At 39.6% G+C, this 12005-nt stretch overlaps 1 protein-coding gene across 1 annotated transcript; it reads right to left on the reverse strand.

The window, feature by feature from the left end:
* Positions 1 to 543: 543 nt before the first annotated feature.
* LOC122756966 lies at positions 544 to 2267 on the reverse strand. The gene is made up of 2 exons (XM_044007890.1): positions 1536 to 2267; positions 544 to 1490 (listed from the first exon to the last, which is right to left on the reverse strand). The coding sequence occupies exons 1-2, from the start codon at positions 2185 to 2187 to the stop codon at positions 544 to 546; spliced, it is 1599 nt and encodes a 532-aa protein (XP_043863825.1). The 5' UTR covers positions 2188 to 2267.
* Positions 2268 to 12005: the final 9738 nt, after the last annotated feature.

Consider the following 12005-nt stretch of genomic DNA (forward strand, 5'->3'; position numbering starts at 1 on the left):
GTCTTTTGTCTTTGTCCTTGTCTTTGTAGTTGCATGTCTTTGTCATTTGTGTTGTTGTTGTTGTTTTTACTACGCGCTGCGCTGCTATAGGTCAATTTTCTGTTGACCACTTGTTGCACGTTTGTTTCTTGTTGTTGTTGTAGTTGCTGCTTTTGCTTTTGCTTTTGTTGTTGCTGTTGCTGTTGTGGCTGCCTCTGCTTGCGCATTGCTTGTGTGGCTTGGGCGGCAAGCAGTTTCACACGCGCTGCTTTAAAGGCCGGACAGCCTTTAAAGCAGCTAACATGTGAACCCCCACAGTTTGCACATGTTGCCGCCTCGTCCCTGCCTTTTGGGCACTCTGTGGATGCGTGTGCTCCCGCACACTTCATACATCTAAATGGCCGCCTACAGTAGTTTTTCGTATGGCCAAACGCTTGACATCGATGGCACTGGGCCGGATCGATGGGTTTGGCCATACGCTCCACACTAACTGCTTGCATACCGATCTGTTTGAGACTGAGCACCGCCTCATGGCTGCCATCAGGCTGTGGCTGGAGCTCAATCTCAAACAGATTGAGTGGCTTTTGATGTGAATCTGTGCTTCATGACGCGCACGAAACGCGTCATGAAGCCCAGAGCATGCAACTGCACCCTCAACCAGTCGCAAGGTGTCGAGTGGTGCAAGTGCTTTAGCACCACTCGATAGCCTTTTAACTGGCGTGGCTGGTGAGTGTGCAGTTGCAGCTTTTCTTGCTGCAGTACACTCAGTACTGCATTATATGTATCAAGGTCATGGCAGTGAATACGTAGTCCTCGCCCAGCACCACCAGTAGCTTTAGTGCTGAATCCTTTCACTGATGGATGCTTATAAAGCATATCCATCAGTGGCACTACATCAGTCACCAGAGGCAAAAAGATAGCTGGTATCCTTTGCTTGGTGACTGTATCTTTGTTTATTGGCTGTTGTTGCTGTTGTTGGTGCTGGGGTGGAGCTGTAGGGGCAGAGACGGGGGCTGTAGTTATGTCGTCAACATGATGTATTTGTGCTTGTACACGTATTTGCTTTGGTTGTGGTGATGGCTTTGTTTGTGTAGACGTAGTGGTGTTTGTTGCATGTTGTGACGTAGCTTTATGTTTTTTGTAACTTTGCTTGTCTTGTTGTAGTATTTGTTGTAGTTTTTGTTGCCGCCTTTCTTGTATTAAACGTGTAGCAAAGTCGCTTGTGAATTGTGGTGTGTTTAATATCAACTTTGTGGCATCGTCGTTTTCGTCAAGCTCATTGCATCGTCGTTTGAGTGGCGACTGCACATGAGCCTGGCTGTGATTGGCAGCTGTTGTTGTTGTAGTAGCGGTGGCAGCGTCAGCGAATGGCTGCGGCAGCTCATGTGGCAAGTATGGCGGCACATGGCTCAGCCATCTTGCCACTGAATTCGCGCTAGTTGTAGCATTTGTTTTAGTTTTATTTGTTGTAGTTGTTTTGTTTGTTGTAGTTGCATGTGTAGTTGTAGCATTTGTTGTAGTTGTAGTTGCATGCGTAGTTGTAATTGTCATAGCATTTGTTGTAGTTGTAGTTGCATGTGATGTATTTGTCGTAGCAGTAGTCAGTTTAGTGTTTGTTTGTACTTGTTGCATTTGCACTGCTTGCTGTGTCATAGTGTTGAGTGTTTTTCTCGTAGTGACGTCATCATTGTTTGGTTTCGGTTTAGTTGAGTGACTTTGTTTTGAGCGTGAGCGTGATTCGTTTGAGTGTGGTTGAGTGTGAGCGTGATCGTCGGGGTGGTTTCTCATGTTTGCATGTGATTGAGTGTGAGTGTGAGTGATAGTCTCTCTTGTTAACAATGGCCGACCCAAGCTGCGGAGAGAGAGCCGCCTATGTTGAGTGCTTTCACTCACAAGCTTCTCCAGGCCGCTCTCGAGTGACTTGCGATCGGCCATTTTCGACGCCTCGCTTGGCGCCTTTTTTGGCGCGGTTTTTGCCGCCTTCTTTGGCGCGTCTTTTGTCGCGTCTTTTGGCGCGTTTTTTAGTGGCTTGGGTATAGGGGATAGATGAGGAGAGAATAGAGGGAGTGCATACTGACCAATATCCATCCTCTTATTGGCGAAGATCTTTGCTGTGTCCATCTCCTCTGCGCTGGTCATGACGTAGGCGGCGAAGTCTTCATCCCGGCCCACTGAGATTGGCGACGAGTTGTTGGCGTCTTTTGGCATCTTGTGTAGTTTTTGTTGTGTGTAAATTTTGTTGTATGTAGTTTTTGTGGTGTTTTTGTTGATTATTTGTAGTCTTTGTTTTATTAACTTTGTCTGTGTGTGTTTTTAGTTTACACTTAGTGGCCGTTTTGTATTATTTTAATATGTTTAACATTACTAACACTTAACATTTAACATATAAAAACAACACTAACACGTAGATATTAACACATTTGTAGTTTAGTTGCTTTTAATTTGTTTTATTTTAGTTATAAAACTCGTTAAATTTGGTTGTGTTGTATATATGTGCATGTGTGTATGTGTGTATGCACATAGAAATGGCCACTTTTAAAGTTGTTATGTTTTAGTTATTTTTATTTGAATTTAATTTTATTTTGTTGTAGTTATCACAGTTTTTGTTGTTTAATATTGTAGTTTAGGTTTTAATTCGTTTTAAATAAAACTCGTTAGTTTTAGTTGATTTTATATATGTATGTACTTATGCACGTATGTACATAGAAATGGCCACTTTTTGAGTTGTTATATTTTTATTTAATTTTATTTGAATTTTGTTTTAATTTGTTGTAGTCAACGTGGATTTAGTTGTTTAATATTATAGTTTAAGTTTTATTTTGTTTCAAATAAGAAATAATTAGTTGCGTTTAATTTTATATTTCTATGTATGTACATATGTAACTATGCACATAGTAATGGCCACTTTTAGATATTGTAAAAGAAGGTAAGTTTTATTTGAATTTTTATTTTGTTTTAGCACATAATTCGCAGCTTTTATTGTTTTTAATTTGCTTTTTGTTTCATTTTAATTCAAATAAGGATTCGCAAGATATTTAATTTTTTCATTTTATACTTATGTCCATAGACGCGCACAAGATGGCCGATTTTCACTTGTGAAAATTTTTTGTCACTTTAATTTTATTTAATTCGCCGCCGTTGAGAGCTATGTAGATGTTTTTTAATTTGTTTTAAATAAAAACACTTTTATTTAATTTTAAATTTTTTTTTTTTTTTTTTTTTATTATTCACCGCAGTCTTGGCTTAATGTAATTTTACAAAGTCAGACTACTCTAATTGCCCGCCGGCCTCGCGCTCAGCGGTGTGCGTCCGATCACGCTCGCGACACTCAACTTATTACTCGGGTGAGCAACTATGGTGTGAGTCGGATTCACAGCATCTTCAGGCACTTGTTAAGTTGAATGGGTTAAAATCCGGTAGTCACTCGTGCGATTAACTTAGTGACGCTAATTATACACTTAACAATAGTTACAGCTATCGATAATAGTTACAATATTTACATGCAATTTACATCACTAACTCACATGTTTAACATACATAATGGCAAAAGACAATTACATTTAGTTACAATAAGAACAATAATAAATTAACATTCAACATAAATACATTAAACATTAACTTAATATTAACTTATTCTATTTTGCAGGTACATTGGTGGCAGTCATCATGGACATCCTTCTTCGTCGCTGGAATGGTCGCAGCTCGTCAGATAAGTAGCCCTCTTGTTGTCGTCTAACGCTGATAATGGCTTGTGGTTCGTTTTTTTTCAGTGTGCGGCTGCATACGTTGTCATCAGTGGAAAGCGTGCGTCCCGCGCAGCTCGTCGTCCGGATTGGCAGCCATTAAGCGTTAGTGCGTGGCCAGTGTGCATCCATGGAGCACTGGCGTCAATCACTGGCATGCGCCGGCTGGCGCATACCCTCTCCATCTATGTAGTGGTGAGTTGAAAATTGAAATATTAATATTTTCTTCTTTTTTCTTTTCAGATTAGAGGACCCCCAATGGCATCGGCAATCAGGTAAGTAAATTAATATTTTTGGTAATTTTTTTTTCTTTTTTTTTCAGATTAGTGGACCCCAATGGCGATCAGGTAAGTATATAAGATTTTTTTTTTTCATATTTATTGGCAGCATATATTCTTATTTTTTTCAGCTATTTTCTTTTTCAGCTTAAAATTTTTTTTTTTTTTTTTTTTTTTATTTTATTTTTTTTTTTTTTTTTTTTTTTTTTTTTCTCCATAGTTATTTTTTGTTTTTAACATTTTTTTTTGGGCTTTTTTTGAAGCTTTTTTAACTTTTTTCTTTATTTTCAGCCTTTTTTCTTATTTTTTCAGCTAATTTATTGACAGTCAGTTTGTTTTGGCTTGACATTGCCATGGTCAGTAAAAAGTCGCATACAAATATGTATAGTTTTGCATTTTATATGCAGTTAGTGGCTCTTCAGGGATTTTCGATAAATTTATCGAAGGCGATTGTCGTCCATCCAGATTTTTGCCAGGACTGGCGAGTGTCTCGTTTTGAAGCTGATGTATTGGTGTTATCCCAAGGTGGCAGGTAAGTATTTACATATACGTTATATGTATTTTTTACATTGTTTATTAATTTCTTCGTTTTATTTCAGTTCGTCTGCGTTCTACTGGCGTCCATTGTGGTTAATTAGTCAATTGTCAAGTAATTTTGTACATATTTGATGTATGTAGTATTACTCGTCAATTGATGTGTTAGCTGTCAGTGAGTGGCGCAGGTGCGAATTGGCATCGTTGAAGAATTGTCCTTGGTCGTCAGGTAAGTGGAAGCATTGTTAGCATTATTAATTTGTTTTTTATTTTTTTTTATTTTCAGCATGACACTGAGGCGAGTTGTATTTCGTTGGATTATCCCTGAGTCGTCAAGTGTGTTTGTATGCGTATCGTCGATTATTTGCGTAGTTTTACTTTGTTTTTTGTTGTATTTATTTATTAATATGTCATTCTTTTTAGATTATTAGCTGATCGTCGTCATTGTTGTTGCTGCTGCATGTAGTCGTCATCTTCATTTTGGATCCGGCTGGTGCATTAACGGTCAGTAGTGTTTCTCGCTGGCTGACGAGGAACAGACTGAGCCGTCAGTACACCAGCTTGATGACGTCTCCATCGCCGTTTCGAACTTCTTGTCCAGGCCCAAGAGTTCGTGGAGGTCCACCATAGGATAATGTTGTGGCTGCCGCCTTGTTTGAGCAATTTGTTCAGTTTGCTCTTGCTGTATTTGCTGTACCTGTACTTGTTGTTGTTGTGTTTGTTGTACTTGTGGTACTTGTTCTTGTTGTGTTTGCTGTATTTGTTCAGTTTTACTTGTATTTGCTGCTGCATTTGTCTGTGCGTTATTGTCTGTTTTGGTCAGTAGTGTATTGAGTAATTTGTCCAAAACAGTCAATAATTTGTCAATTTTGTGTTCAATGCGGCCAAACATTGCTTTGTTTTGTTTGGCCGATTGAGTTGCAGCCTGTTGTTGTTGTCTTTGTAGTGAATGTTGTAGTTTGGCCAAGTGTTTTTGTGCTGTGTTTTTGCTGTTTTTCGTCACTGTGGCCTTATTTGCTGGTGTTTTTGTTACTTTTGTCTTGTTTAGTGGTGTTTTTATTGCATTTCCGCGTATTGTCTTTTGTCTTTGTCCTTGTCTTTGTAGTTGCATGTCTTTGTCATTTGTGTTGTTGTTGTTGTTTTTTACTACGCGCTGCGCTGCTATAGGTCAATTTTCTGTTGACCACTTGTTGCACGTTTGTTTCTTGTTGTTGTTGTAGTTGCTGCTTTTTTTTTTTGTTGTTGCTGTTGCTGTTGTGGCTGCCTCTGCTTGCGCATTGCTTGTGTGGCTTGGGCGGCAAGCAGTTTCACACGCGCTGCTTTAAAGGCCGGACAGCCTTTAAAGCAGCTAACATGTGAACCCCCACAGTTTGCACATGTTGCCGCCTCGTCCCTGCCTTTTGGGCACTCTGTGGATGCGTGTGCTCCCGCACACTTCATACATCTAAATGGCCGCCTACAGTAGTTTTTCGTATGGCCAAACGCTTGACATCGATGGCACTGGGCCGGATCGATGGGTTTGGCCATACGCTCCACACTAACTGCTTGCATACCGATCTGTTTGAGACTGAGCACCGCCTCATGGCTGCCATCAGGCTGTGGCTGGAGCTCAATCTCAAACAGATTGAGTGGTTTTGATGTGAATCTGTGCTTCATGACGCGCACGAAACGCGTCATGAAGCCCAGAGCATGCAACTGCACCCTCAACCAGTCGCAAGGTGTCGAGTGGTGCAAGTGCTTTAGCACCACTCGATAGCCTTTTAACTGGCGTGGCTGGTGAGTGTGCAGTTGCAGCTTTTCTTGCTGCAGTACACTCAGTACTGCATTATATGTATCAAGGTCATGGCAGTGAATACGTAGTCCTCGCCCAGCACCACCAGTAGCTTTAGTGCTGAATCCTTTCACTGATGGATGCTTATAAAGCATATCCATCAGTGGCACTACATCAGTCACCAGAGGCAAAAAGATAGCTGGTATCCTTTGCTTGGTGACTGTATCTTTGTTTATTGGCTGTTGTTGCTGTTGTTGGTGCTGGGGTGGAGCTGTAGGGGCAGAGACGGGGGCTGTAGTTATGTCGTCAACATGATGTATTTGTGCTTGTACACGTATTTGCTTTGGTTGTGGTGATGGCTTTGTTTGTGTAGACGTAGTGGTGTTTGTTGCATGTTGTGACGTAGCTTTATGTTTTTTGTAACTTTGCTTGTCTTGTTGTAGTATTTGTTGTAGTTTTTGTTGCCGCCTTTCTTGTATTAAACGTGTAGCAAAGTCGCTTGTGAATTGTGGTGTGTTTAATATCAACTTTGTGGCATCGTCGTTTTCGTCAAGCTCATTGCATCGTCGTTTGAGTGGCGACTGCACATGAGCCTGGCTGTGATTGGCAGCTGTTGTTGTTGTAGTAGCGGTGGCAGCGTCAGCGAATGGCTGCGGCAGCTCATGTGGCAAGTATGGCGGCACATGGCTCAGCCATCTTGCCACTGAATTCGCGCTAGTTGTAGCATTTGTTTTAGTTTTATTTGTTGTAGTTGTTTTGTTTGTTGTAGTTGCATGTGTAGTTGTAGCATTTGTTGTAGTTGTAGTTGCATGCGTAGTTGTAATTGTCATAGCATTTGTTGTAGTTGTAGTTGCATGTGATGTATTTGTCGTAGCAGTAGTCAGTTTAGTGTTTGTTTGTACTTGTTGCATTTGCACTGCTTGCTGTGTCATAGTGTTGAGTGTTTTTCTCGTAGTGACGTCATCATTGTTTGGTTTCGGTTTAGTTGAGTGACTTTGTTTTGAGCGTGAGCGTGATTCGTTTGAGTGTGGTTGAGTGTGAGCGTGATCGTCGGGGTGGTTTCTCATGTTTGCATGTGATTGAGTGTGAGTGTGAGTGATAGTCTCTCTTGTTAACAATGGCCGACCCAAGCTGCGGAGAGAGAGCCGCCTATGTTGAGTGCTTTCACTCACAAGCTTCTCCAGGCCGCTCTCGAGTGACTTGCGATCGGCCATTTTCGACGCCTCGCTTGGCGCCTTTTTTGGCGCGGTTTTTGCCGCCTTCTTTGGCGCGTCTTTTGTCGCGTCTTTTGGCGCGTTTTTTAGTGGCTTGGGTATAGGGGATAGATGAGGAGAGAATAGAGGGAGTGCATACTGACCAATATCCATCCTCTTATTGGCGAAGATCTTTGCTGTGTCCATCTCCTCTGCGCTGGTCATGACGTAGGCGGCGAAGTCTTCATCCCGGCCCACTGAGATTGGCGACGAGTTGTTGGCGTCTTTTGGCATCTTGTGTTAGTTTTTGTTGTGTGTAAATTTTGTTGTATGTAGTTTTTGTGGTGTTTTTGTTGATTATTTGTAGTCTTTGTTTTATTAACTTTGTCTGTGTGTGTTTTTAGTTTACACTTAGTGGCCGTTTTGTATTATTTTAATATGTTTAACATTACTAACACTTAACATTTAACATATAAAAACAACACTAACACGTAGATATTAACACATTTGTAGTTTAGTTGCTTTTAATTTGTTTTATTTTAGTTATAAAACTCGTTAAATTTGGTTGTGTTGTATATATGTGCATGTGTGTATGTGTGTATGCACATAGAAATGGCCACTTTTAAAGTTGTTATGTTTTAGTTATTTTTATTTGAATTTAATTTTATTTTGTTGTAGTTATCACAGTTTTTGTTGTTTAATATTGTAGTTTAGGTTTTAATTCGTTTTAAATAAAACTCGTTAGTTTTAGTTGATTTTATATATGTATGTACTTATGCACGTATGTACATAGAAATGGCCACTTTTTGAGTTGTTATATTTTTATTTAATTTTATTTGAATTTTGTTTTAATTTGTTGTAGTCAACGTGGATTTAGTTGTTTAATATTATAGTTTAAGTTTTATTTTGTTTCAAATAAGAAATAATTAGTTGCGTTTAATTTTATATTTCTATGTATGTACATATGTAACTATGCACATAGTAATGGCCACTTTTAGATATTGTAAAAGAAGGTAAGTTTTATTTGAATTTTTATTTTGTTTTAGCACATAATTCGCAGCTTTTATTGTTTTTAATTTGCTTTTTGTTTCATTTTAATTCAAATAAGGATTCGCAAGATATTTAATTTTTTCATTTTATACTTATGTCCATAGACGCGCACAAGATGGCCGATTTTCACTTGTGAAAATTTTTTGTCACTTTAATTTTATTTAATTCGCCGCCGTTGAGAGCTATGTAGATGTTTTTTAATTTGTTTTAAATAAAAACACTTTTATTTAATTTTAAATGTTTTTTTTTTTTTTTTTTTATTATTCACCGCAGTCTTGGCTTAATGTAATTTTACAAAGTCAGACTACTCTAATTGCCCGCCGGCCTCGCGCTCAGCGGTGTGCGTCCGATCACGCTCGCGACACTCAACTTATTACTCGGGTGAGCAACTATGGTGTGAGTCGGATTCACAGCATCTTCAGGCACTTGTTAAGTTGAATGGGTTAAAATCCGGTAGTCACTCGTGCGATTAACTTAGTGACGCTAATTATACACTTAACAATAGTTACAGCTATCGATAATAGTTACAATATTTACATGCAATTTACATCACTAACTCACATGTTTAACATACATAATGGCAAAAGACAATTACATTTAGTTACAATAAGAACAATAATAAATTAACATTCAACATAAATACATTAAACATTAACTTAATATTAACTTATTCTATTTTGCAGGTACATTGGTGGCAGTCATCATGGACATCCTTCTTCGTCGCTGGAATGGTCGCAGCTCGTCAGATAAGTAGCCCTCTTGTTGTCGTCTAACGCTGATAATGGCTTGTGGTTCGTTTTTTTTCAGTGTGCGGCTGCATACGTTGTCATCAGTGGAAAGCGTGCGTCCCGCGCAGCTCGTCGTCCGGATTGGCAGCCATTAAGCGTTAGTGCGTGGCCAGTGTGCATCCATGGAGCACTGGCGTCAATCACTGGCATGCGCCGGCTGGCGCATACCCTCTCCATCTATGTAGTGGTGAGTTGAAAATTGAAATATTAATATTTTCTTCTTTTTTCTTTTCAGATTAGAGGACCCCCAATGGCATCGGCAATCAGGTAAGTAAATTAATATTTTTGGTAATTTTTTTTTTCTTTTTTTTCAGATTAGTGGACCCCAATGGCGATCAGGTAAGTATATAAGAATTTTTTTTTTTCATATTTATTGGCAGCATATATTCTTATTTTTTTCAGCTATTTTCTTTTTCAGCTTAAAATTTTTTTTTTTTTTTTTTTTTTTTTTTTTTTTTTTTTTTTTTTTTTTTTTCTCCATAGTTATTTTTTGTTTTTAACATTTTTTGGCCTTTTTTTTGAAGCTTTTTTAACTTTTTTCTTTATTTTCAGCCTTTTTTCTTATTTTTTCAGCTAATTTATTGACAGTCAGTTTGTTTTGGCTTGACATTGCCATGGTCAGTAAAAAGTCGCATACAAATATGTATAGTTTTGCATTTTATATGCAGTTAGTGGCTCTTCAGGGATTTTCGATAAATTTATCGAAGGCGATTGTCGTCCATCCAGATTTTTGCCAGGACTGGCGAGTGTCTCGTTTTGAAGCTGATGTATTGGTGTTATCCCAAGGTGGCAGGTAAGTATTTACATATACGTTATATGTATTTTTTACATTGTTTATTAATTTCTTCGTTTTATTTCAGTTCGTCTGCGTTCTACTGGCGTCCATTGTGGTTAATTAGTCAATTGTCAAGTAATTTTGTACATATTTGATGTATGTAGTATTACTCGTCAATTGATGTGTTAGCTGTCAGTGAGTGGCGCAGGTGCGAATTGGCATCGTTGAAGAATTGTCCTTGGTCGTCAGGTAAGTGGAAGCATTGTTAGCATTATTAATTTGTTTATTTTTTTTTTATTTTCAGCATGACACTGAGGCGAGTTGTATTTCGTTGGATTATCCCTGAGTCGTCAAGTGTGTTTGTATGCGTATCGTCGATTATTTGCGTAGTTTTACTTTGTTTTTTGTTGTATTTATTTATTAATATGTCATTCTTTTTAGATTATTAGCTGATCGTCGTCATTGTTGTTGCTGCTGCATGTAGTCGTCATCTTCATTTTGGATCCGGCTGGTGCATTAACGGTCAGTAGTGTTTCTCGCTGGCTGACGAGGAACAGACTGAGCCGTCAGTACACCAGCTTGATGACGTCTCCATCGCCGTTTCGAACTTCTTGTCCAGGCCCAAGAGTTCGTGGAGGTCCACCATAGGATAATGTTGTGGCTGCCGCCTTGTTTGAGCAATTTGTTCAGTTTGCTCTTGCTGTATTTGCTGTACCTGTACTTGTTGTTGTTGTGTTTGTTGTACTTGTGGTACTTGTTCTTGTTGTGTTTGCTGTATTTGTTCAGTTTTACTTGTATTTGCTGCTGCATTTGTCTGTGCGTTATTGTCTGTTTTGGTCAGTAGTGTATTGAGTAATTTGTCCAAAACAGTCAATAATTTGTCAATTTTTGTGTTCAATGCGGCCAAACATTGCTTTGTTTTGTTTGGCCGATTGAGTTGCAGCCTGTTGTTGTTGTCTTTGTAGTGAATGTTGTAGTTTGGCCAAGTGTTTTTGTGCTGTGTTTTTGCTGTTTTTCGTCACTGTGGCCTTATTTGCTGGTGTTTTTGTTACTTTTGTCTTGTTTAGTGGTGTTTTTATTGCATTTCCGCGTATTGTCTTTTGTCTTTGTCCTTGTCTTTGTAGTTGCATGTCTTTGTCATTTGTGTTGTTGTTGTTGTTTTTACTACGCGCTGCGCTGCTATAGGTCAATTTTCTGTTGACCACTTGTTGCACGTTTGTTTCTTGTTGTTGTTGTAGTTGCTGCTTTTGCTTTTGTTGTTGCTGTTGCTGTTGTGGCTGCCTCTGCTTGCGCATTGCTTGTGTGGCTTGGGCGGCAAGCAGTTTCACACGCGCTGCTTTAAAGGCCGGACAGCCTTTAAAGCAGCTAACATGTGAACCCCCACAGTTTGCACATGTTGCCGCCTCGTCCCTGCCTTTTGGGCACTCTGTGGATGCGTGTGCTCCCGCACACTTCATACATCTAAATGGCCGCCTACAGTAGTTTTTCGTATGGCCAAACGCTTGACATCGATGGCACTGGGCCGGATCGATGGGTTTGGCCATACGCTCCACACTAACTGCTTGCATACCGATCTGTTTGAGACTGAGCACCGCCTCATGGCTGCCATCAGGCTGTGGCTGGAGCTCAATCTCAAACAGATTGAGTGGCTTTGATGTGAATCTGTGCTTCATGACGCGCACGAAACGCGTCATGAAGCCCAGAGCATGCAACTGCACCCTCAACCAGTCGCAAGGTGTCGAGTGGTGCAAGTGCTTTAGCACCACTCGATAGCCTTTTAACTGGCGTGGCTGGTGAGTGTGCAGTTGCAGCTTTTCTTGCTGCAGTACACTCAGTACTGCATTATATGTATCAAGGTCATGGCAGTGAATACGTAGTCCTCGCCCAGCACCAC

This window comes from Drosophila mojavensis, unplaced genomic scaffold (genome assembly GCF_018153725.1).
Source record: "Drosophila mojavensis isolate 15081-1352.22 unplaced genomic scaffold, ASM1815372v1 contig_200, whole genome shotgun sequence".
Lineage (NCBI taxonomy): Eukaryota > Metazoa > Arthropoda > Insecta > Diptera > Drosophilidae > Drosophila > Drosophila mojavensis.